This window comes from Mirounga angustirostris, unplaced genomic scaffold, assembly GCF_029215605.1.
Source record: "Mirounga angustirostris isolate CCGP_5_RB_7025 unplaced genomic scaffold, mMirAng1.0.hap1 SCAF_1, whole genome shotgun sequence".
NCBI classification, from domain to species: Eukaryota; Metazoa; Chordata; class Mammalia; order Carnivora; family Phocidae; genus Mirounga; species Mirounga angustirostris.
Genome location: NW_026991709.1, coordinates 191,615,857 through 191,642,892, shown reverse-complemented (window position 1 = coordinate 191,642,892; position 27,036 = coordinate 191,615,857). Strand labels below are relative to the sequence as shown.

Here is a 27,036-nt window from a genome sequence, read left to right as displayed (position 1 = left end):
AAGATTAAACCAATTTTACCTATATACCTAACTAGAACTTCAACTTTAGCGCTTCTTCCTAAATAAGAATACTATTTCCAAATAGGCTAGAATAATAACTACATTCCCCCTTATGAGTGGCTAAGGAAATCTGTGAAAACTGAGCAACATCCACAATCTATAAACACAGAAAAACAGAGAAAGAAATTTTATGAACACAATGTAGACATCAACCATTACATAGTTATTTTTCAAATCTTACCTGCCCAATTCCTTTAGTTTTTTCTGAAATTTACAGTGGACTTTCCATTGCCATTTTCCTTCCGGAGTACTGAGTTCTTCGAGGAATGTCAAAAAATTTTTAAGGTTCTCTGTTAGAGATAATGAAGTTCATTTTAAAATTCAATATATAACAGTCACTCAACAAATGAATTATGGAAGAAATGTTTGTTGATACTATATAGGAATATCTACTTTCCTTTGCAGTATTTTCCCTTCGAAGGGAGACAGATACACTCTTAGATTTAAGAACATCTACATAACAAAAAAAAAGAACATGCTGACAACAGTAACAAAGCAGAAGGGATCCAAGTGCAATAGGTGCAGAGAGACTTGCTTTACATCAGATTTAGAGGAAATTATTTGCAGTGACTAAGAGACAAAGAAATCTGAAGTAATAAAAAGAAAATGATGGAAATGTACTCATCCATTCGGCCAATCAGAGAGAACAATACATTTAAAAAGCATGAGTCGTTAATGAGAAGAAAAAAACCTAGAAAGGACAAAAGTTTGTGCTCCAAATAAAGCATAAATCTTACCAATTGTGATAACTTCTGGATTTAGAATGGATTCATCAGACACAATAAAACCGCCAGATACAAATAATTCATTATATGTATGATTTTTAACATCATCCAGACTATCAACACCAGCAAAACTAACGCAAGACAGCTTCTTTAAAGTCACCAAGCCAGGTACCTATTTAAATCCCAAAACAAAAACAGAAATAAGGATAGGTAAGAGAATGAAATGGTTAAGACTCAGGTGTGAAGTAACCTACAAGAAAAGTCTAGCAAAATACAAAAATATTCCCAACATGTCCAAAGACATAAACCAACACTTCCGTACTGGGTACATACCATGAACAGAACACGCTGACGAAAAGGCACCTAAAACAGACCTGGCAATAGAATGATAAAGGCCAACCTGTCCGGCCCTGTGAGTTCAGTCAGAATTCAGAGGAGGGCAAGAGCCCATGCAGTCAGGAGAGCCTTCAAAGGACAGCAGGACTTGAGACAGGTTTCTAAGACTGGATGGGGTACCTCCAAATGCAACGGAAAGGGGAAATGGTTTGGCAAAGAGGGGGTACAAACAGGTTTTACCTGGGACATACAAATGAAGATGACAACAATATAGAGAGAGTCAACAGACCCACTGACATTCAAGGAGTTAAGAGTCTTGATGAGTGACACGGTCTGTCACGTGCCGCAGTTTAAAATTTTGCAGAGGTACAAACTTGATCACAAGCTGATTCACAGATTGTTTAGGTCTCAAGCCCTAAATCTCCCAAACTTGAAGTTTTATCTCTTTTAGACCTTATAAGGATATTTTAAAAACAAACAGCTTTAGCCTCAAAGACAGTAAGATTTTAAAATGAGGGAGTTTTTATAACCAAAATAATAGTGAATTTGACTTAATAGTCTACCTTGTGAATGAAACCTGCAATGTCTTCATTCTGAATAATAATCAATAGTTTATCTAATTTTGATCTTCTTTCCAAAAACTGTTCTGGATGACATTCTGTATTGCCTAATTTGATAAGATATTCCTGTTAAAAAGAAAAACTAAATCAACATTAAAAGGCCTTTTTTGCAAATATCCACCTAACACCAGAAATGCAATATAAACTGGTAAGTAGTCACTCAGTAATGATCACTAATAATGATGACCTTACACTATGGACCTTAGAGATCATCAGGTCCACTCTTCTTATAGAAGAATCTATAGCTCGGAGCTTAAATGGCCATAGTCACAATGTCACAATGCTATGCAATCGAAGCGAAGTAAATGCCAGTGGTGGGTAACAAAAAGAACCATAAGAACAATGAATTAGCCCAGGTTCTTAACCCAGTTCCATTATTTATTCTGGGCAACCCAGAGCCCAATCATTAACGACTCCCTCATCTCATTTTCCTCTCCTTTCAAGGGAAGCCTTTGGTTATTTGCAGCCAGGTTACTGGTATAGTACTCATTCCCTTACAAAGCACTTTTCTGACTACTGGACTCATTTAATTCACAACAATTCCAAAGTCATTCATACAGAGCTTCAGTATGGACCATGGCATTCACATACTATTTAGCCATGTCTGTCCAGTTCACACCTTTCAAATAAAATAGACCCTCCCATCTAATACCTCCCTCCATGTTGGTGACATGGTACTATCAAAGGACACATGGTGGTAGTGCAGGCAGTTTCCGTTGCTCTTTGCTTGCTGGTGGAATCCTGAAGTCTGAGGTAAAATGCAGGTTCCTAGAGGTCATATTCCTCATTTCACAGATATAGATAGGAGATTAATTTTCTCAAGGTTGGCAAGGCTGGTTAGACAGCCATTAAATCTAAACCCAGCTTCCCTCACAACCAGTCTGCTGCTCTATCAAGAACAGTCAACAAGCATCACCCCAAAGGGGATGTTTCTGTGTAGTCCTGAACTAAAGCAGCATCTTCTATATTATTAGATTTTTGCTCTAACCTCTAAAGCTTCAGGGCAGATCTCAGAACAGCTTACAGACAGGTAATGAGAAGATAAATTATAGGCCAGCTTGTAATTTTTGATCTTTTTACATTAAGAAGCTTTAACTGCAAATTCATTTTAAGACCCCTGAACTCTTATAATAATAAATCCACTGAACTCCAGAATTATTCAGGAAGCTTAAAATGTTTTTGATAGTATTTTTATTCTATTTTAACATTTTTGCTGGATAAATTTTCCAATGGAGGTTGATTAAAAACTAAAGTTCTGATCTGACCTCCTATCAGATTTGAAAAACACACAGCATCCTTCTCTTCTTCTACATGAGTAATAAAAATAGGATTTATTCTATGCTAGAATGAATTAAATGCACCAGAAGTCAATACATTTTCTGTGAGTGTGATACAATTAGTTTACAAAATGTGGTGGGGAAGGTGCGATAAATGCTGAGCACACTGTGGAACTCTATCCACTCTATTCTCTCATCGAGACAGGCAGCTATTGCCCCCACAAGTACTGTGCTTGAACCTGTTGCTGGGAGTGGAAAAAGTTAAGAAGCTCTACATTCAATGATACAGGGCAAAAATGCAACCAAGAAACTCCTACTAAGTCTGGTTTCATCTTCCCAAGAAATCACAGGGATTTAGTAGTAGAAAAGGCACACTGAGCACTCTTCCTCCTCCATTTCCATGTTCTTCATGTTCTCATGGGCATGCTACATGAAACATGCTGGCATCAAAGAGATTCCCAAACTGACAAAAGCTCAGAACATCTCAGCAGCAGAGTTTCTGGGCCACTCTTGCCTACAAGGCACTTATTTATAGTACCTTCTGCTTCCTCTAATAAAACAAGCAGAAATCCGTCATGGTAAGTTAATTCCATAATGGGAGCAGGCATTTATTTTAAAACCTATGCCATTCCCTGAAGGGATTAAAATCCTAGAGTTTAGTAAATACTAACTGTTATTATTAAAACACTGATACAACTGTTCTTGTATGTCATAATTTACCTATTGTTACAAATTTTATAGATCTATGTCTGTATCTACACACACACACATACATGCATGTATTTTTAAAAATCAAATACTTGAAACACTAGTCTTACTCTGTAGCTTCAGTAGAAAAAAAATATACCTTGCAGTGAGGAATCTTTCATGATTGGGGAGTCTTTCAGGATCATGTTTTTTGATCAAAAAGGCTGTAGGGAACCCTGATATGACCAGGGTATCAAGAAATGCCAAAAGATTATATATATCATTAGGTCATCCCTGGACAGTTTTTTTTTATTTGACTGATAAAAAACCCCGTAAGAAGTAAACACTGACAGCTTCTTCTACCTCTGTATCTTTCCCATTAAAAACCCAAGTAAGAAACATTTAAAATCTTTGAAATCAACAGTTTAAAGGTATTTGCAGTGTACATACAAATGGTCTTTAAAATCACTGATAAAACAAGATTCTAAATTCTAAGATACTTAGATCAGAGGTTCTACATTTAATTGAACTTACTAGTCTTATTCCACTCTGTATCAAATTATGAAAACATATGGTCAACATTTAAAAACAAAAAACCCTCCATTTAATAGAGATCAGACCCAACAAGACAAGTTTATATAGCATTACTATTATTAATACCTTCTCATTTAGTTACCTTTATTTCTTTACAGAGCACACTCTCTTCTTCTTCATGAATATAAAATTTCACAGTATTTTTCTGGACATCTTTCATGATTTTAACCAAACTGTTAAATACTTCAGGTTCTAACTGGCTTATAAAATTTGAAAGAGCTGGTTGGGCAGAAATGTTTACATCACTGGGCGATTTTGTTGTTTCTTTTTCTACTGGTTCCCGGGCAGTATCACCAGGTACAGTATGATCAGAAGTCACCATCAGCTCTGTAGCATGGTGTGGCTGGTTCACTTCTACTTCGGTTAAACCCAAAGTTGAAGAGGAATGCTGCTCACTGGAGTTGCTGTCTTTCAAAGTATCACTACAAAGTGGCTCAAGGAGCTGTTTACTGTTGAAGTCACTTGAGGAAACTGGTAGGACAGCCTTTCCCAGAGGATTCAATGCTATCTTACTACCAGAATCATTAGGACTGACTGGTGGCAAATTCCCACCCTTGGCCGATGCTTTGATAATAATAGTATTTAGTTTCTCATGCAAGCCATCTACAAACTCCTGTACACCAGCTTTGGAAGTCTTAGAACATATGAACTCAGAAAGCCGTTTCATCTTCTCTTGTGTTGAAAAAACAGGTGTGGAAATTCTACTGACATATGAAACATTCTTTTGCTTCAGAATCTCTTCTATCTTCCTAGAAAAGAGATTGTACTCTCCTAACACTGTCCTCTCTGTGGTCTCACTCATTGTGGGCGGCTCTGCTGCTGGCACACACTGCTCCTCCACTGTCACCACCTGACCTGTCACCACGTCATCCTCAGTGGTGCCCTTCAGTGTGTCTGTAAATGGAGAGGATTGAAACTGGTAATCAGAACCTCGCTGTCTACTTATTACCCGGGGGTCGTTAGGAAAGGCCTCCTGTGGTGGCAGACACACCAGTTGTTCTTCTGGTGATTTCATACCTATATAGGAAGAGTTCATTATTACAAGAGCAATCCAAAAACATAACATCTGAAAACACAAACTCGTAAATAGGAATGTCAGATCAAAGTATATATTCAGAACTAATTACGCACTGGAAAGTAGAATAAAAATCTCAAATGATGGTATGAACCCCCATTTTCTATGTAGCCTACTTATGGCTGGTCTTGGGATTTCAGTAGCTAGAGTAACAAGTTTGGATGTTATTTTCTTTGATTCCTTTTGAAGTGTTCGAACATGTGCCAATTTGGCATCCATATAAATTAAGTTTGCTTATTTCTGCTTCCCAGATAGATCTATCGGGGGAAAAAAAGGTTCAATAATATTGAAGAGAACATATTTCATATCTGCATTAACAGTAACACTCTTGAGATGAAGAGGTCATTCAGCTACCTGATGTTAATGGAACCAAACTGACTTTTGACAATAAGCTCAATTCATAGATTGTACTTTTTTCCCAGAAATTCTAAATTTAAACACAGTGTTTTTAAAACTACATTTCAAAACAGATACCCTAAGTCCCTTTTTAAAAGACAAGGGGAAAATATGTGTAACGGCAATTTATAGTACTATTTTAGGAAAAGAAAAAACATTTGTGCTCTTTGCCTAGATGATTATTATACAATTTTATTTTAATTAACTTTCCTTAGATCTTAGCCAATATTTCCTAACAAATTGCTGTTGTAGTCTATGAAATGGTACCTCTATATCAGGAAGTTGCAGGTACAAGTATAGTTTTCAAAACTATAGTACTTTATTTTTTGTTGTTGTTTTTTAAAGATTTTATTTATTTATTTGAGACAGAGAGAATGAGAGACAGAGAGCATGAGAGGGAGGAGGGAGGGTCAGAGGGAGAAGCAGACTCCCTGCTGAGCAGGGAGCCCGATGCGGGACTTGATCCCGGGACTCCAGGATCATGACCTGAGCCGAAGGCAGTCGCTTAACCAACTGAGCCACCCAGGCGCCCAAAACTATAGTACTTTAAAGATACAGTGAATTCCCTGTTCAAGTTTGCAGTCAGGTGTGGCAACATACCCTCTCCACACAAATTCAGTTTTGGTTTTCCTCACACACTTTTCTAAAGCTCTTAACAGCCTCTGCAGCAGTCAGCTTGTGACATTTCTCCACCAACCCTGGTAGTTACCATGAACCACTCTACCCATTAACTACTACAAAGGCACCTGCTGGCAAGTAAGAAGACCACAACAGGTCTGTAGGTGGAAGAAGAGTAGGGGAGCAAAATATCCAATGTACCAAGGTAAGAATTAAAACTGTATGAAACTGATAAACCAGAAATTCAAGTTCCATAAAATAACTGCAGAATACAGAACATCCTTCTTAAATCTGCAACATGGAGTTTAGTGCACACATAAAATGTCTGGAAGGATACATAAGAAATTTGTAAGAGGCTGATCCATGCAATGAAACTAAATGTCTGAGATAGGGCTGCAAGACTTTTTGAAGTATTTTAGATTTTGAAATATTTTTGTACTTCTTACGTACCATATCAAATATCTGATTTATTTAAATAAAAACATTTTAAATTATACCTTGTAAAACAAACGGGTTGGGAAATACCACCTATAATTTTTAAACTTCCAATTATGTATTATTTCAAATGAAATACCTGCTCCCAAGATGTATAGCTGTAGTTCAGACCAATAAGTTTACACCTGAAGGGCTATGGATAAAGCTGAATGAAGCTTAAATCCATGTAGGGAATTTTCCATATTAAAAAAGTCTAAACAAATCCCTTTTAAAAATGCAAATTACCATCACCTAATTCTACTGTCACACATTTCCCCTATAAGATTCTAATCACTAAAATTGACTTTATTTAAAAAAATGTCTTCATCGGTAAATGATTTAAAGGAAACACGTCAATATCAAAAATGCATGTTTTCTACTGATTGTCATTCAAGCACTGCAGTACTTTGACTTTGAAAGGGGAATAGTGAGTTCTCTAAAGGCAGCATCATTCACGTATTTCCATTTTCAATCACAAAATATAAAGAGGGTATGACAAATAAGAGAGGACTGCAGATGCCAATGGCACATGCTGAAGCATAAACAAGATACCTGGCTGCTGTTTTTTTTGTTTTTTTTTTAAGATTTTATTTATTTATTTGACAGAGAGAGAGAGAGAGAGCGAGAGCAGGAACACAAGCAGGGGGAATGGGAGAGGGAGAAGCAGGCTTCCCATGGAGCAGGGAGCCCGATGTGGGACTCGATCCCAGGACTCTGGGGATCGTGACCTGAGCTGAAGGCAGACGATTAACGACTGAGCCACCCAGGTGCCTGATACCTGGCTGCTTCTAATGAGAAAGAATTACTGACAGATATAAAATAGGTGAATCCCAGACATAATGTTGAGTGAAAGAGCCAAAAACAAAGCAAGACATGTGTAGGTTCCATTTACCTTAAATTTAAGAACAGGTAAAACTAATCTATGGTAAAAGAACTTAGATTAGTGGTTACTGTTGGGCCAGGGAGAGTACTGACTGGAAGGATACAAAAGAAAACCTGGAGGTGTTGGAAATGTCCTACATCTTGATTTGGGTAGTGGTAACATAAGTCTATACACATGTAAAAACCCACTGAGCTGTGTACTAAAGATTAATGCACTTCCCTGTATGTCATATATTTGTTCCTATTTTGGTTTTTTTGGTCATTTTTCCTAGGAGGAGACAAAAGATTTTCTTAAAATCATTCAGTCTTTTTTTAATTCCGCAGAGAGGAAAACCATAAAGATCTACTAAAATTAAGCCACTTAGCTTTCCTTCCAAATTAAGAAAAAAAAACCCACTACCACTTAAGATTTCTGAAAGAGTAAGACATAAAGAAATGGAAACAAACAAGAAAGGCCCACCACCACACTCTAAGCAAGAAAACAATGCCTATGACCATCTGCAGAGATGCTGAATGGACTGAATTCAGACAAAAGAAAAGGTCTTCTAAGAACCAACAGCAATTAGCTAATCAGCAACATCTGTAACTGTTTCTGGAATCCCAGAGTTTCCTAATCTCTTATTTACAACACTACCTTATTTATTTATTTATTTATTTATTTATTTTTATTTATTTTTTTTTTTTAAAGATTTTATTTATTTATTTGACAGAGAGAGAGACAGCGAGAGCAGGAACACAAGCAGGGGGAGTGGGAGAGCGAGAAGCAGGCTTCCTGCCGAGCAGGGAGCCCGATGTGGGACTCGATCCCAGGACCCTGGGATCATGACCTGAGCCAAAGGCAGACGCTTAACGACTGAGCCACCCAGGCGCCCAACACTACCTTATTTAAATAATCAGAAAAAGAACTGGGTCAAAAAACTCAAGATTAGGGATAATGAACCTGAAAGATAACTGGTCTCAATCCTTGTATTTTTTAAACTTAAAAGAAACCTGAAGAGTGTTTCTCACAGGATATTCTACAGAAATGGATTAAGAAAAATACTCCAATCTTCCCAAGTCATCGTATCAGATAGAATCACTATAGTGAAAAAAACTTAATCTCTACGAATATTCAGTGACTTCTTTAAACACATTCTTTGTACAAGAATATTTGATACAAATCAAATAATGATTTTAAATGCAAATATTATCCAAATTTTCTGTAATTAACAGAACTCAAAATGATGCCCTATTGATAGAGAACCAGAAATACAAGTAGCAATCCTGAAGAAGGCACATTGGGAGGAAAAGCAAAGGGAGCCTTCTCACCTGGTGTTTGTTTCTCACCATGTTTCCCCAGCTGGTCTTCTGGGCTTCTTGCATTCCCTCCTGAGGGAAAACATCCATTAGATTTGTAGACGCTCTTCAGATACTGGTGATACCTATTAAGCACCTTTCAGACAACCCCAAATGCTAACAAATCCAAGTACTCCATCTTTTGCCTAAAATAATCCAGAAGGGTCATTCAGAAATAGAAGTTGCTTCCCTTTCCATTCAGATGATGACGGAATATCAACACCTAGATGCTGTGCCTTCAAATGGCTCTGAACATCAACTATGAAGCTATCTAAATGAGGAATGGTTAGGATAATCATTTGTATTGACTACTTTCTTACTGTTTCTCCCCATTCAAGCCAACATCTCCAGCTCTTAAGTACAAGTTACTTCTCCACCATCACTTCTAGGCCTCTCGCCCTCTCTGGTAAGGTACTAAGTAGAGAATGGTGCTGAAGCCCATGGAAACTCATCAAGTTTTAGAAATTCTTCTCAGAGTCCTTGGAGGTCTCAGTAGCTTCTTTCTAGGTCACAAGCCAGTCTAACTTTTTAGCAAAAAGTTGTTTTTTTTCCTTTTTAAAGATCTAGGAATGGAAAAGATGTGCCCTGGGAATATTTCCAAAAATGCTTAGCTAACAAAGATGAGTAAGAACTTGAAATATTAAGAGCATGTTTCTATGTGTGTGTGTATATGTATGTGTTTCCACAGAGAAATCAGAATACTGCAAAATGATCTTTCAACATTTATTAACCTAGTCTTGCCCCATGGTCCAATAAGCTTTCTAGGGATTTCTGCATTTGATCATTTCAGGCCACTCTCTGTGATGAGCTAATTTCTCTAAGATAATCCAGTTATTAAGAAATCAGTTTTTTTTTCAATAGATGAACCTCAACATGACCACTTCTTGGATGACAGCTTCTTATGGTGAAGTTTACTCTAATAATTTGAGATGACAGCATTTAATCTGTTGTCCCAAAGACCATCATTTCATCTCTGTCACTACCTCACCTTATTAGAAACTCAATTTCTGTCAACAACATTCATTTGGAAGTCTGCACGCTAAACTCCATTGGGAAAGTATGTTTTAAATCCCTCTGCTTTTATAGGCTGTTTTGCAGATAACTTGCTGATGCTGACCAAAACTAGCAACAATCAGTGATGAACATTACATTGCTCAAAATAAGATACAAAGATGAACCAAAAAGACGAACCACCCAGTGACCCAAGAACGGAATCTAGAAAAGATGAAACCCTTCAGGAAACTGCTAAGTAAAACCAAGCAAACCAAAGTCCCAGTATACTTGTTCTTACCTGTAATTGGAATTAGTTTCCAATGTATTTCAGTCTCTTCGACATTATTTGACTTAGATTGTCTGCGGAATCCATGTTCAATGGGAACAGTGGGACACAAACTGCAATCTTCAAAATTATTCATGCTAATTAAATTTGGATCCTAAAAATTAGAGTACATATTCAATAGCTTTCTTTTCAATTAATTTTTACGTCCAGAATAAACAAGTAGGCTCCACACCCAATGTGGGGCTTGAACTCACAACCCTGAGACCAAGAGTCGCATGTTCCACTTCTTTTTTTGATAGCAAATCCACAAGCTTCAATCTAAACATTACAAATGAGTAAAATCAGCACGGCAAAGTTAAAATACTCTGGTCTTTAATTAAAACACAATGTTTCCCCTCAAAACATAATTTGATGTTGATTTAGAGCACAGGTTGGTAAGCTTTTTCAGTAAAGCACCAAATATTTTAGGCTTTGTGTGCCAGATACTCAGGTCTGCCACTGTAGTGCAAAAGCTGCCAGAGGAAATACCTAAACAAATGGCTGTGTTCCTCTGTGTTCCACTAAAACCTTAATTACAAAAATAGGCAGTGGGTGGGGACACCCAGGTGGCTCAGTCACTTAAGAATCCGGCTCTTGATTTTGGCTCAGATCATGATCTCAGGGTTGCAAGATTGAGCCCCATGTTGGGCTGCCTAAAATTCTCCCTCTCCCTCTCCCACACGCACGCACTCTAGCTTTCTCTCCAAAAAATAAAAAATAAAATTAAAAAAGGCAGTGCGCAGAGTTTGGCCCATGCTCCCATCGACTCTAATTTAGAGTATTAAATATGTCAGGAAATGTTAATAATGTAAGTTAGTTACATAAGTTACATACTTCCCCAAGTGGGTCTCCTACCATCATCCTCCTAAAATAATGGAGAAAGCCTGGGGACATGCATATGACTTTTATTCAAAGGCAGGGAAGAGAAATCGGAGGGAAAAGTGAATTAGAAATAAACCCTTAGGAAAATGGGGCCATCCTGTTATTGTTATTCCCCAGAGATGCAGCCACTTTCTGGGGGAGACAAGGTTACTTCTCAGCTAGAGATCAGTACTCTCTAAGGTTGCTTCATAAACAAACTGCATGTCCTGTCAAGCAATGCTGAGAGACATTTCAGAGATAATCCTTAAAGGACACTCACTTTCCATTCTTACTTGCATGAAAAATACTAAGTACCTAATCTTGTTTCTATCACTTTTGGCCAGCAGAAAGCCAATCTTTTTGAGGATTCAATTTTATTAGCCATATATAAGCCGATATATATAATCCTATAAGCAGGAAGGAAAACAGCTACTTCTGCATTTATCCCTTTGTAACAAGGAATAACTTAGAAATACTCCGCTGGACAGATACTTTCATTGCAATGTGCATTTTCTTTCTTTTTGAAAGGGAAAAAATCCCACTGAAACACACCTACATCCTCTTTCAGACACACATTCACAAACCAACAAAGATAATCAAAAGACATATGCTTACTTCTTTCAAATGTAGTTTATGGTCAGTGCCTGCTTCACTGGTAGAAACAGCAATAGGATACTTTAACAATGATGTATCAACTTCTAGCAATGGGCTCTGAGTGCCCTTAAAATGCACATTTTCCATTTTTGCACAAGTAGGCTGCTCATATTCTTTCTTATCTGGGGGAGAGTTCAACTCATACTCATGCTTTTGCCTCAGCTCTTCACAGGCGTCATCAGTGTTCAATCCTAGGGCTTTGTTGACTGTGTCTGTCAAGGATGCATCAGAATGACGTGCATTTGCCAGTGTTTCTGATAGCCAATTAAACAGCCGATGGATATCAGCAACACCGGAGTTAGAGGTATCCTGCCGCTGCTGTCTCAAATCAACATCGTGCCCAAGAGAGCCAACAGGCTGCGAAGACTCTGAAGGGAAAGAGAAAGAAAACCCATCTCTTAAAGTCAAGGTTGGAATGTTTGTATAAAAATTTAAATATCAAATATATCTAAAAATTAATTATCATAAGATATTTATGGGCAGGAATCCAATCAGACCACTGGTTTAGACTGCACAAGTACATCCATCCCTTTCTTTACAAATATAACTAGTTCTAAAATTTTGCACACAGCGGGCACCCAGGGTCTTGGGATAGAGCCCGCATCAGGCTCCTTGCTCAGAGGGGAGCTTGCTTTTCCCTCTCCCTTTGGTGCTCCCTCTGCTTATATGCTTTCTCTTTCAAATAAATAAATAAAATCTTTAAAAAATAGTAAGAAAAAAATAAATAAAATTTTGCACACAGCTAAAAATTCCCATAAATGAAAGTTTATTTTCATCATAATTTGAAAATTGTATTAATGGAGAAATGAGCTCAGACATCATGTTGGTAGTATGGATAATATATATTAATATATTAATACCTGTACTGTAGTTATCTTAAACTCTACTACCAAAATCCCAATCAGTTTAATCCGTTTTATCTGACTTGAAAACAGATAAAATATCTGTACTTGCTATTTTGCAAAATGTTAGAGGAGGATATGCAGATTACATTTAAATCTACTAAAAAAACAAACCATGGCTTAATTTGATTTCTATCTCCTCTACACCTATTAGATTTTGTCTTTAAGATATCGACATTCTTGGGGCGCCTAGGTGGCTCAGTTGGTTGGACGACTGCCTTCGGCTCAGGTCATGATCCTGGAGTCCCGGGATCGAGTCCCGCATCGGGCTCCCTGCTCAGCGGGGAGTCTGCTTCTCCCTCTGACCCTCCTCCCTCTCATGCTCTCTGTCTCTCATTCTCTCTCTCAAATAAATAAATACAATCTTTAAAAAAAAAAAAAAGATATCGACATTCTTATAAATCTAAAACCTTATCTTGAAAGACTAATTTCATAACAAAACTAACATACTAGAGATACAAAATCATCCTGAAGCAAGCCATACCAAACTTGCACTAAGACCAAAAAGTACTATGAAAGAAAACATGTTAAGACATGGTTACAAGCAGGTATAAATCTGGGTAATATGCATTATACCATTATTAAAAACCTGCAAAGGGAGCAGACATTCAGAAAGTCATGTGCTTTTTAATGCTGAAGGAGGATAAAGCCTGGATAGATGCCAGGATTTCCAATTTAAGCAGGGTATAATGTACCACCGGGAGAAAAAAAAATTTAGAAACAACAAAGTACATCCTGTATGATTCTACCTATATGAATTATAAAAATCATAGAAGTGGAAAAACTAATACATAAAGACAGAAAGCACATCAGTGGTGGGGTGGGGTGAGATTACAAAGGAGTGTAAGGTAACATCTGGGGGTAATGAAAATGTTCTATAAATTGGAGTGGTGGTAACATAACTATCAAAATTCATCTTTAAGCTGTACCCTCAAAATGGGCATATTTTATGTAAATCATACCTCAAAAAGGTTAATGTAAAATGGGGTAGGGAAGATAGGAGGTTACCGCTTATAAAATGAGTGGGTTCACCACCAAATCAAGATGAGGGTATTTTTTTTTTTTTAAAGATTTTATTTATTTATTTGAGAGAGAGAAAATGAGAGAAAGCACATGAGAGGGGGGAGGGTCAGAGGGAGAAGCAGACTCTCTGCTGAGTAGGGAGCCCGATGCGGGACTCGATCCCGGGACTCCAGGATCATGACCTGAGCCGAAGGCAGTCGCTTAACCAACTGAGCCACCCAGGCGCCCAAGATGAGGGTATTCTAAAAGTTAGAATCCAACCTTTAAATCTCTATTTTCAGAAATCAAAAATAAAGTATACAAAATAACTAAAAAGAAACACAAATGAGGAACACCTAGAAATGCAAGTCTGACTGTCACTAGTTCTAGTTTAACCTATCTCCCCCTTCTCCCCTGCCCTACTTCTACTTTGGTCTATTGGCATGGCTTTCCCTCCATTTTAATTATTGATAAAGCCTGACTGTCACCCACAACTATTTTTTTACATATACAAAATTAGTCAATTATCAGCTAAAACAGTACTGAAATTTAAATATCTTAACCATTATGTGCCAGTGCTAGTAAATACAGCCAAGTTTAGGAAAAATTTTTTGTCGGTCACAACTAAGTTATGAATTAAACATGGATTAATGAACTACATAACTTTAGCTTCTACAGATTTTCTCATCTGTAAATTAAGGATAATCATGTCTACTACTCAAGAACTAAATGAGTCCATATATGTAAAGTACCTGGCACATGGTAAGCACTTAATTCTCAAGATACCAGGTCAACAGTGTAAGACAGTGCAGATCAGTAAATGTCAATAGGTTCAGCATGGTGTAAGCTAAAGGAAATAGAAACCATCAAGAAGTGGAATAGCCATAAATCTAGGGAGGGATATGAACTGCAAAGATATGCAGCTTGAGAGAAATGAAAGATGCTTCAGGAAGAAAGAGGAGTGTAAAGTGCTGACTATGACATATTCTGAGGAGAGATGAACCCTAATCAAGGAATATGTGAAAAAAGAATGGGAAACATGGTTACCCAGGTGGGACATGGCCAGCCTATAAAAAACTTTTGAAAAGACTAATACAAAGCTGAGACTGGAAGAATATAAGACTGAAATGGTTGACGGATGCCAGGAAAGCCACCCAAGAGGTTAAGAACAAGATGAAAATGTTGGAAAGAAAAAGAGAACACAGGTCAAGTAAAGAAAAAACACTTGAAAGTTACTGAAGACAACAGCCTTGTCAAACAGAACTTTCTGCAATGATGGAAATGTTCTCTATCTGTGCTACTTCAATACAGTGGTATGGCTTATGAAATGTTCCAAGTATAATACATGAAATGAATTATTTCATTTTAATTTAAAATTAAATAACAACACGTGGCCAGTGGCTGCCATATGTGCAGAAAGAGAAGAAGTAAAGGAGAGCAGATTAAGTGAAAAGTAACTGAGGATACAAGCACTGATTGCTAAGAGAACAGTAAAAAAACACTGATTTAACCTAGTCAGTTCTGAAACACACTGAATTTGAACATATACAAGTAAAACAGCTTAGTAAGAAACAGGAATGGCATACTGATATCTGCCATAAACAAGAACAGCAGCAGCACAAAATTCAAAGGTCCATGAACTCAAAGAAGACATTTCATGCTTATTTTAGCAGTGGGAAGATATTAAAAATCTAGATGAAAAAATGTTTAGAATACTTGAAATATTGAAACACACACTTAAAAGAAGGGTCTCCCATTTCTGTCTTTAACTGTCAACTAAAACAAAGAAAAATAGAAAAAAGAAAAAGCCAAACATATTACTGGACTGACTCCTGGGGTAGAAAAAAATGTGTATGCATCTAAGAAATCGAATTTTAAAGCTCAGAAGGTTCCTTACACTAAGCAATATGCTAGAAGAACCCAATATTTAATGTACTTGTACTAAAAGGACAAGAACTCCAATTAATAGGATAACAGCCAAGCATACTTTATTTTCCTCATATTTGCCTAAGCTACACAATTCAGAAATCTGATGTACTTTCTTTACAAAAACAGGGGACAGGCTGGATTGGTTCTGAGGCTGTAACTTGCAGACCCCTGTACTAGGGGAAAGGACAGAACTACTTTACTATATTTTTGGTTGTTATTTTTATACTGTGTAAAAGCAACCTGATATTTTTACCTTCATACAGATGGCAATTTTCAGATAAATTACTGGTTTTGGCGAGCTTTCTCATATTTTCAGGTAGATCCTCAAGCTTCCTCTTCAAGACAGTTTTGCTTCTCATATCTTCCGTGTCTGAGTCCCCACCCACATTTTTTTTCCTACACTGAATTAAATTAATCAATTCTTTGACTCTATCCTTATCATAATCCAAAGAGTGAGAGGACTTCTGCTTTCTAGGTATAATGGTTTCACCCCTTGAGTTATTTCGTTTTCCAAATTTCATTTTTGTACCATTCATTTCTTCTTCTTGGCCTTCATAATCTGAGAGTGGACTGAACTGTTGAAGTTTCCTATTTTCTTCAAAAAGCTCTTTTAATTTACAAATTGGTAACTGATACATTTCAGGCCGAAAAATATAGGCATGCAAACAATTATCAATGTGGGATTTATTTTTTGGAGCTGAGTATAAGAATTTTTTATCATCTAATCGTGAATCGTATGGAAACATGATAAACTCTCGTTTACCTGAACCAAAACCTCGCTTAAAAAATTCATTTACATATTTTTCAACAACAGAATGAAAATTTATAGTATTTATATTTTTGAATTCCTTTCGACACTGAATCAAAGCAAACTGTAAAAACTGAGTTATTTTTAATACATCTGTCATGCTCTCATGTCTCTTCTGTGGTGTTGCATTAGTTGAACCTTTTTGTGCTGTAAACAAACAAAAAAGCAAACCATGTTAGCAATCAAGAATCAAACACAGATCTACATTTTGTCAAAGAAATGCAACAACATTCATACATTAATGGTAAACCAAACCAAGAGTATGTACCCTAATACATATATGCAATATAGAAATAAATGAAGAATACTGCTTCTAAAAACAGGCCAATAAGAAACTAAAACAAAATTGTAGGAGATATTTTTAAAGGGTAAAACACCCACTCATTGAAGATCTTCATTTCTTATTGTCCCTAGGGATTGAACTGGTGGCAAGCAAAATGTAAAGAGAAATAAAGAAGCAAGGCAAGATCTGAGACTCCTAGCAAGAGAATCCTGCAACTGATAGCAATGTCACTCCTTCCTACTATACTGTAATAAGTTTAACTTTACATTAATGTTCTATCCCCACACCAGATATCTAAACACCAAGTGGCTACAATTGAAAATGTCATTCTTAATCTAACAATGAAACCCATCAGTGTGAATTTTACCTTAATATAGCATTGAAGTATGTTCTTAGGAACAGTGAACAGCAAATTTTCTCTAACACCAGTGTGAAAAATTTTTTATTAATTTTAAATGGCCTAAATTTAACCTAGCACATGATCCTTTTATTGTTGCTAAAATCTGAATGCAAAAATGAACTCAGCTAAAAAATTCTAATAATATAAAACCCTAGAAAACGAAGCCACTACAGTATTTTAATAATTACAATCAATGTTTACTTAGTGAAAACAATGGTAACACCCAAAAATTTTCCACTAAAAAATAATCAGGTCATATATAATTTGTTTTATTTGCTAATACCTCTTAATACCCCCAGTATTTCCCAAAATATAAGAAACAAAATGTTTACTGAGTTATCTGAAAAATTTCAATGAAATGTAAGTATCAGTGACTTGATTTAGATATTCAAAGAACTTACAAGTAACTATGCCTCTAGGTTCTTGAAATAGAAATAAAGCATGTAGCACTCGAGACTTGGCAGTCTGATGTTCTAAAAAAACAGAAGCCAAACTGATTAGCAATATGTTCTAACAAAAAAATTAAAAAGAATTGTAAAAATTAAAGAGATCACCTACCATATGGAGAAACCATTTGACAAGGAGAGAGAAGAAAAAGGTATCCGCGGTCTCCCAAAGGTTTAACAAGAACCTGCATTTTTGGAAGAGGGAAGAATTTGAATCTGCTTCATTATTACTCATCATAAGGCAGGCACACAGCAGTTTCTAATAATTGTAAAGAAAACAAGTTATTGATAGTCTTTCTTTAGGAAAAATAGTTACCAAATTAAAAACTCTACCAATTGTGATTAACAGAATTCCAAACAAAAATTCCCTAGTTTTCATACAAGTAAAAACAAGAAAATATTCCTGAATAAATTTCCCTAATTAACTGTGAAACCAACTTGATTTTTCCTTGACACTAAAATACAAGGACCACATTAAAGACTTCAAATATCTTCCTCAACAATTCAAAAGACATGTTATTAATTGCCAAGGCAGTGTGCTAGATGTTGGGGGTATAAAACAAGTATAGCACAAACATTACCTTTCATGAGTTCAAGCTAATCTCAAATGAAATGTGTTGCTATAATCTAGTTCTTCACATAGTTAATGAACACCTTTCAACATAAGGCAATTTGCCTTGCCAGAAATAACTTCAAAGACAAGCAACACAAGAGCCTTGATCATGAGAAATTTATAACTGGGTGGAGAGTAACACAAGAAATATCAATAATTATTCAAGACAGAAAAGTTCTCAAAAAGATACACAAAACAACAGGAAGAGAAAAAATATAGTTTATAGTTGGAAAAGATACTGAGAGTGTACTTCAGGTGGATTTTGAAGGATGGGAACACTGCCAAGAGCCTAAGATTATGGGAAGGACATTTCAATAGAGTCAACATCATGAGCAAAGGCAGAATTGTAACTGATGAATGGTTTGCAGGCATTAGAGTATTTATGACTAGCAAAAGGGTGATGACAGACTAGGACAAACATACAAGTCTAGAAGGAAAGATTGTGGGCTCGACTGTAAAAAGACAAGAATGCCAGGTTAGCCAGGAATGCCCTTAAGGGTACATGCCCTTGACAAAAACAGACACACAGATCAATGGAACAGAAGAGAGAGCCCAGAAATGGACCCTCAACTCTATGGTCAACTCATCTTCGACAAAGCAGGAAAGAATGTCCAATGGAAAAAAGACAGTCTCTTCAAGAAATGGTGTTGGGAAAATTGGACAGCTACATGCAGAAGAATGAAACTGGATCATTTCCTTACACCACACAAAAAAAGAGACTCAAAATGGATGAAAGACCTAAATATGAGACAGAAATCCATCAAAATCCTTGAGAACACAGGCAGCAATCTCTTTACCTCAGCCGCAGCAACTTCTTCCTAGAAACATCGCCAAAGGCAAAGGGAAGCAAGGGCAAAAATGAACTGGGACTTCATCAAGATAAAAAGCTTTTGCACAGCAAAAGAAACAGTCAACAAAACCAGAAGACAACGGACATAATGGGAGAAGATTTTTGCAAATGACATATCAGACAAAGGGCTAGTATCCAAAATCTATAAAGAACTTATCAAACTCAACACCCAAAGAACAAAGAATCCAATCAAGCAATGGGCAGAAGACATGAACAGACATTTCTGCAAACAAGACATCCAAATGGCCAACAGACACTGAAAAAATGCTCAACATCACTCGGCATCAGGGAAATCCAAATCAGAACCTCAATGAGATACACCACCCCACACCAGTCAGAATGGCTAAAATTAACAAGTCGGGAAACGACAGACGTTGGCGAGGATGCGGAGAAAGCGGAACCCTCCTACACTGTTGGTGGGAATGCAAGCTGGTGTAGCCACTCTGGAAAAACAGTATGGAGGTTCCTCAAAAAGTTGAAAATACAGCTACCCTATGACTCAGCAATTGCACTACTGGGTATTTACCCCAAAGATACAAATGTAGTGATCCGAAGGGGCAGGTGCACTCCAGTGTTCATAGTAGCAATGTCCACAATAGCCGAACTATGGAAAGTGGCTAGATGTCCATCAACAGATGAATGGATAAAGAAGATGTGGTATACATATATACAATGGAATATTATGCATCCATCAAAAAAAAAAAAAGAAATCTTGCCATTTGCAACAACGTGGATGGAACTAGAGGGTATTATGCTAAGCAAAATAAGTCAATCAGAGAAAGGTAAGTATCATATGATCTCACTGATATGAGGAATTTGAGAAACAAGACAGAGAATCATAGGGGAAGGGAGGGAAAAATGAAACAAGATGAAACCAGAGAAGGAGACAAACCATAAGAGACTCCTAATCTCAGGAAACAAACTGAGGGTTGCGGAGTGGAGGGGGGTGGGAGGGATGGGGTAGCTAGGTGATGGACACCAGGGAGGGTAGGTACTATGGTGAGCTCTGTGAATTGTGTAAGACTGATGAATCACAGACCTGAAACAAATAGTACATTATATGTTAATTTAAAAAATTTAAAAAAAAAAGTATATGCCCTTTTGAACTGGAGTTCAAAAAACAACAAAGGAAACCTCAACAGCACTGTGCAGGAGAGGGAAAGAAAACAATGTAATGCAAAGAAAGTTCATGAGCTACTGCAATTGTTCGCAGTATGTTTTAGATTAAAGAAAGGGGAAGTAAAGGAAGATCTAAGGATGACAGTTGAACACAAAAGGGTTATCTGGGCTCTGAAAGGAAATATGTGCTACCTAAATTCCTATTAAACAATTCCAGTAAACAAAGTCTGTGTAGGAACCCGTACTTTAATGGACAAAAAGTGACTGCTATCAACTTATATTTAATAAAAACACTGAACAGCCAGAAGATGGACAACGTACATGCAAAATTCTTGTTTCAAACTTAAATTTATTTTATGTATTTTGAGAGAGAGCATGCACAGGGGGGCGGGGGGAGTGGGGGCAGAGGAGAGAAAGAATCTCAAGCAGACTCCCTGTTGAGCACACAGCCTGACACGGGGCTCGATCTCACAACCCTGGGATCATGACCTGATCAAGAGTCAGACACTTAACCTACTGAGCCACCTGCATACCCCCAAAACATTTTACATATCATATCCCTTTTAACATTTTACCCAACTCTTGGTTTGTCAGAACACGAAGCTGGGAAGCATGAGTAAGATTTTCATGTTTTGTGGTCATTAAGGAAAAACAGATTATTTTAATGTTTCATTTAATGTTTCACCCACTCCAATACCAGGTTTATAAAAATTCCTTTGGCTCAGTGCCATAAAGACCCTTGTCTTCTAAGGAGCCTCAACATCCCCAGAGACCCATGGCCCACAGGGAATCCACACACAGAAACAACACTCTGGCAGACAGAGGCCCTAACAGTAGTATCTTTGCCTTTAGCTCCCAGAAACACTTTAAATGCTGTAGGATAAAGAAAGACCTATGAACTCCATGCTTCTGCTGCCTCTATTACACCTTACTGTTTTCTTCCCCTCAGAAAACAGTATTAACCCAGTCTGCCAATTTTTATTACTTGATTCTACTACTTTGACTTTTCAGATAAACATTACAGGTAACATGGTACAAAAACAAAAATGTTGGGGGACCTGGCTGGCTCAGTTGGTAGAGCGTGTGACTCTTGATCTTGGGGTTGTGAGTTCAAGCCCCATGTTGGATGTGGAGATTACTTAAAAATAAAATCTTTCCAGGGCACCTGGGTGGCTCAGCTAGTTAAGAGTCTGGCTCTTGGTTTTGGCTCAGGTCATGATCTCAGGATTCTGGGATCCAGCCCCATGTCAGGCTCCATGCTCAGCAGAGAGTCTGCTTGAGATTCTCTCTCCTCTCCCTCTGCCCCTCCACCCTGCTCACATTCTCTCTCTAAAATAAAGAAAAATAAAATCTTTCCCCTGAAACTAATACTACACTATATGTTAACTAACTTGAATTTACATAAAAACTAAAAGAATAATAAAGTCTTAAAAAAAAATAAAAATGTTTTACAAATATAAAACAGCAAGCTCACAACCTAGAAGGAAATAAACTACCCAAAGTGAGATTTAGTAGAAACAACAGATTCCAATACCCAAGGACTTCAAATTAGAATTATAGATTTAACATATAAAACGAGGTTATGAGCAGCTTAAAGAAATAACTGGTAGAACTGAAGACATGTTCACACAAAAACTGGTACACAAATGTTCACAGCAGTTTATTTATAACAGCCAAAGAATGGAAACAACTGATGAATGGACAAAATGTGGTATTATCCACACAAGGAAATACTGTTCAGCCATGAAAAGGAATGAAGTACTGATACATGCTACAACATGGGATGAACCTTAAAAGTATTATGCTAATTGCACTACTGGGTATTTACCCCAAAGATACAAATGTAGGGATCCAAAGGGATACGTGCACCCCGATGTTTATAGCAGCAATGTCCACAATAGCCTAACTGTGGAAAGAGCCAAGATGTCCATCGACAGATGAATGGATAAAGAAGATGTGGTATGTGTATATATATATATATATACACACACACACACACACACTCACAATGGAATATTATGCAGTCATCAAAAGGAATGAGATCTTGCCATTTCCAATGACATGGATGGAACCGGAGGGTATTATGCTGAGCGAAATAAGTCAATCAGAGAAAGACATGTATCATATGACCTCACTGATATGAGGAATTCTTAATCTCAGGAAACAAACTGAGGGTTGCTGGAGTGGGGGGTTGGGTGGGAGGGATGGGGTGGCTGGGTGATAGACACTGGGGAGGGTATGTGCTATGGTGAACGCTGTGAATTGTGCAAGACTGCTGAATCACAGATCTGTACCTCTGAAACAAATAATGCAATATACGTTAAGAAAAAAAAAAGAAGAAGATAGCAGGAGGGGAAAAAGGAAGGGGGGGAGTCGGACGGGGAGGCGAACCATGAGAGACGATGGACTCTGAACAACAAACTCAAGGTTCTAGAGGGGAGGAGGATGGGAGGATGGGTTAGCCTGATGATGGGTATTGAGGAGGGCGCGTTCTGCATGGAGCACTGGGTGTTATGCACAAACAATGAATCATGGAACACTACATCAAAAACTAATGATGTAATGTATGGCGATTAACATAACAATAAAAAATTTAAAAATAAAGTATTATGCTAAGAGGGATGCCTGCGTGGCTCAGTCAGTTCAGCGACTGACTCTTGGTTTCAGCTGAGGTCATGATCCCATGGGTCATGAGATCGAGCCCTACGTAGGGCCCTCCATGCTCAGCGGGGAGTCTACTTGAAGATTCTCTCTGTCCCTCCCCCCTTAATAAATCTTAAAAAAAAAAAAAAAAAATTATGCTAAGTGAAAGAAGCCAGGCACATACTGCATGTTTCCACTTACATAAAATGTCTAGAATAGACAAATCCATAAAGAAAGAAGTAGATTCATAGTTACTAGGGACTGGAGGAGAACAAATGCAGAGCATATGCTTAATGGGTATGAGGTTTCCCTCTGGGGTGATCAAAATGTTCTGAAAACACATAGTGGTAATGGTTGCACAACACTGTGGAATCTACTAAAAATCACTGAAAAAGTGTACATTTAAAAATGGCTAAAGCAGTGAAGCTTATTTCGATAAAAAGATACCAAGGGACATGAGAATATAACCTCCACCTCCTGTTAACACTGCCTGGCACACGATAGGTACTCAGTAAGTATTTCTGAAAAAATTAATAAGAATCTGTCTAAAAACAAAACAAAAAACAGGCAGATCAAAAATAATCAAATACAACTTTTAGAAATCAAAAATATGTGAAATTAGAAACTCAATGAATTAAACAGCAAATTAGACACAGCTAAAGACAAAATTTGTAAACTAGAAGACAGTTACTCAGAATGCAGCACACAGAGAAACAAGTGTATATAAAACACAAAAGGTCACAGACATCAAGTACAAAATGAAAAGATAGTTCTAGGGTCCTAGACAGTATAAACAGAATGAAGGAGAAATATAAACAGATAATAACTAACTGTTAACTGTATTACAGAAATGAGTATATAAATCAAGATACGAAAGAATATACACCAAGCTGGATAAATGAGAAATCTACACCTTGGGGTGCCTGGGTGGCTCGTCGTTAAGCGTCTGCCTTTGGCTCAGGTCATTATCCCAGAGTCCTGAGATCAAGCCCCACATTGGGTTCCCTGCTCAGTGGGAAGCCTGCTTCTCCCTCTCCCGCTCCTCCTGCTTGTGTCCCCTCTCTCACTGTGTCTCTCTCTGTCAAATAAATAAATAAAATCTTAAAAAAAAAAAATCTACACCTAGATATGTAATTGCAAAATACCAAAGATGAAGATTAAAAAAGCAACCAGAAAAAAGATGACGACCTACAAAGAAATAATAATTAGACTAAGAACTGACGTCTCAACAAAAATAGAAACCAGAAGATAGTGTAATATAATTAAAGTGCTAAGAGAAAATCGCTGTCAACCCAGAGGATCTAACAATTAAGGAATACACTTTTTTGTGGGTTTTTTTTTTTTTTTTTTGGCATATCTACCAAGGGGGCATGTTCAAAGATTGACAACAAAGTCAATTTTAGATCAAGTATCAATAAATTTCCAATCACCACCTGTTCTGATAACAGAATTAAATTAGAAAAAAAACAAAAAAAGTACTGTAATATATTAGGAAATTTAAAAACAACCCTCTATACCATGTGTCAAAGTAGAAATCACAATGGAAACTAAAATACACAACTGAAGGATAATGAAAATCCTACATATTGCAACTAAAGCAGTGGTTGGAACTCAAAATTCATTGATCATTCTTCCAACTTCCAAAGGCAGAAATAACAAAATGAACCTCCAAAGGTGGAAGTTAATAAAACAGCTAAAATTAGTAAAAGAGTAAAAAGAAGATATAACAGAAGGTTAAAACCATAATTTGATTCTTAAGACTAATAAAATAAACCTCTGGTGAAAGTGATTAAACAGGGAAAGCAAAATGAAAAATTATCATGTAATTATGCTCACAGCAGCTATTAATAAGAAACTATATGACTGTATCGCAATAAACACAAAAACACAGAAGAAATGGACAAATTCTTAAAAACCAAACAAAACCATATGTCCAAACTTAACAAGAAAAAACAGAAAACCTGAAAAATTCAACTATTAAATCGAATCAGTACTTTAAAGTCATCCATAAATGGAAGACACAGTTTTGCAGTTAAGTGCTAGCCAACATCCAAAGAACAGATTTTAATCATATATACATTCATCTTGCAAAATGAGGAATACTACCTAATTCAATTCTGAGAAACTAGTAGAACGTTGATACAAAAACTAGACAAGGACAATATGAGAAAGAAAGATTGCAGGTCAATGTCACTCATCATCACAGATACAAAATTCCTAAACAAAACATTCACAAACCAAACCATCCATTTCAAAAAGAAAAAAAAGTGGAGTTGGCTTTTTTTTTTAAGTAGGCTCCACACTGGTGGGGCTCAAACTCATGACCATGAGATCAAGACCTGAACTAAGACCTGAGCTGAGATCAAGAGTCAGACACAACCAACTGAGCCACCCAGGTGCCACTGGAGTTGGTGTTCTTAACCAGCAACACAAATACAGTTTAATATGAGAAAAGATAAAATATAATTCATCTTATAAGTCTATAGGATAAATTCTACATGTGATGGTTTATTTTATGTGTCAACCTGACCGGGCTACAGGGTGTCCAAATATTTGGTCAAACTTTATTCTGGCTATTTCTGAGAGTATTTTTGGATGAGTGTAACATATAAGCTCTTCTGAATCTCCAGCTTGCTGACTGCAAATCTTGGAACTTTTTAGCCTCCATAATTGTGTGAGCCAATTCTTTATAATAAATCTTTCTATATATGTACATCCTACTAGTTCTGTTCCTCTCGAGAACCCTAATGCACCAATATACCATATTACCGTCTTGATAAATCCCCCCCCCCCCGCAAAGCATTCAATAAATTCAAAACCCATCATGGTTAAAAAAATAATGAAGAAAATTTTTAAACTGATATTTGTGATAAACCTACTGCAAACTTCCTATCTAGTGGTTAATGTTAGACGTGTTCTTTTGAAAATCAAAAAGATAAGAAAATGCCTTCAACTACCACTTTTATTCAACATTGTACTAGAGATCCTAGTTACACAGTAATACAAGAAAGAGAAATAAAAAGCTTAAGGACTAGAGAGGAAAAAAACAAAACAATGTTGCTCCCAGATAATAAAGTCTATACAGCAATCCCAAATAATGTATAAAAGAGAACAAATTATTCAAATTTCATACACTGATCTAATATAAAATCAATATATAAATATCAATTACTTTTTTATATACACAACAAACAGAAAATGTACTGAAATGGGATATATTGTTTATAATGGCATCAAAAAGAGTAAGATGCCTGGGGATAAACTGAACAAAAACTAAGCAAGATGTATATCCAGAAAATTATAAAGCCCTATTAAAAGAATACCCTAAAGGAGTAAAGAGATAATCTTGTTCATGGATAAGACAGCATCATAAAAGACCTTCCATTCTCTCAAATTTGATCTATAGATTTAATAAAACTCCAATTAAGAAATCCCAATAGGGTTTTATTGGGGGAGAAGAGGGGGTTGGAAGGGGGAATCTTAAAAGCTGATTCTAAATTTTTTTTAAAAAAAGCAAAGCTGAAACTTAAATTTTTGAAAAAAGCTAAATCTCAAATAGCAAAACACTCCTTAAAAGGATGAAAAAAGTGGGGCAGTTGGCCCTACCTCCTATCAAGGCTTCTTAGTGGAGAAAAGCGGGACTATTCAATAAATGGTTCAGAACAACTTGTTACTCATATTGGGAAAAAGTGAAGTTGGATTCCTACATTATATCATGCAAAACAAACAAACAAACAAAAACACGTAGGCAAAATCATAACACATTCACAAGAAAACCTAGGGCAATACTTGTAAGATCTAGGGGTAAGGAAAGATTTCTTAAAGTCACAAACAGTGCTTAACATTCGGGCAGATAAACTTAATTACATTAAGAACATCTGTTCTTCAAAAATACACCATGAATAAAAAAGGCAAGCACAGATTATGAAAAAAAAATTCTAGCACACATACCTCAATATTAGTACCCAAAATATATATAAAATTCCTCAAATTAGTAAGAAAACAAGCCACTCAAAGGAAAAATAGGCAAGTGAACACTAAAAGAAATAAATTTATAAAAGGATGATCAACTCATATTTCAGGAAAATACAGGCTAAATTCACAGTACAATATAATTTATAACTACCAG

General features: G+C 36.7%; 1 protein-coding gene across 8 annotated transcripts in view; it reads right to left on the bottom strand.

The window, feature by feature from the left end:
* Window positions 1-27,036, bottom strand: part of TASOR (transcription activation suppressor) — a 55,566-nt gene that overhangs the window by 5,618 nt on the left and 22,912 nt on the right. For 3 of the 8 annotated variants that reach the window (XM_064594991.1, XM_045862142.3, XM_045862145.3), the window contains exons 12-21: window positions 17,795-17,867; window positions 17,638-17,709; window positions 15,999-16,700; window positions 11,874-12,280; window positions 10,371-10,512; window positions 9,053-9,112; window positions 4,382-5,316; window positions 1,685-1,807; window positions 798-957; window positions 242-350 (exon numbers count right to left, since the gene is read on the bottom strand). In XM_064594991.1, coding sequence (XP_064451061.1) covers window positions 242-350; window positions 798-957; window positions 1,685-1,807; window positions 4,382-5,316; window positions 9,053-9,112; window positions 10,371-10,512; window positions 11,874-12,280; window positions 15,999-16,700; window positions 17,638-17,709; window positions 17,795-17,867 — 2,783 coding nt within the window. The remainder of the gene's footprint in view (window positions 1-241; window positions 351-797; window positions 958-1,684; window positions 1,808-4,381; window positions 5,317-9,052; window positions 9,113-10,370; window positions 10,513-11,873; window positions 12,281-15,998; window positions 16,701-17,637; window positions 17,710-17,794; window positions 17,868-27,036) is intronic. The other 5 variants (XM_045862143.3, XM_045862146.3, XM_064594997.1 and 2 more) reach the window with 4 other exon arrangements.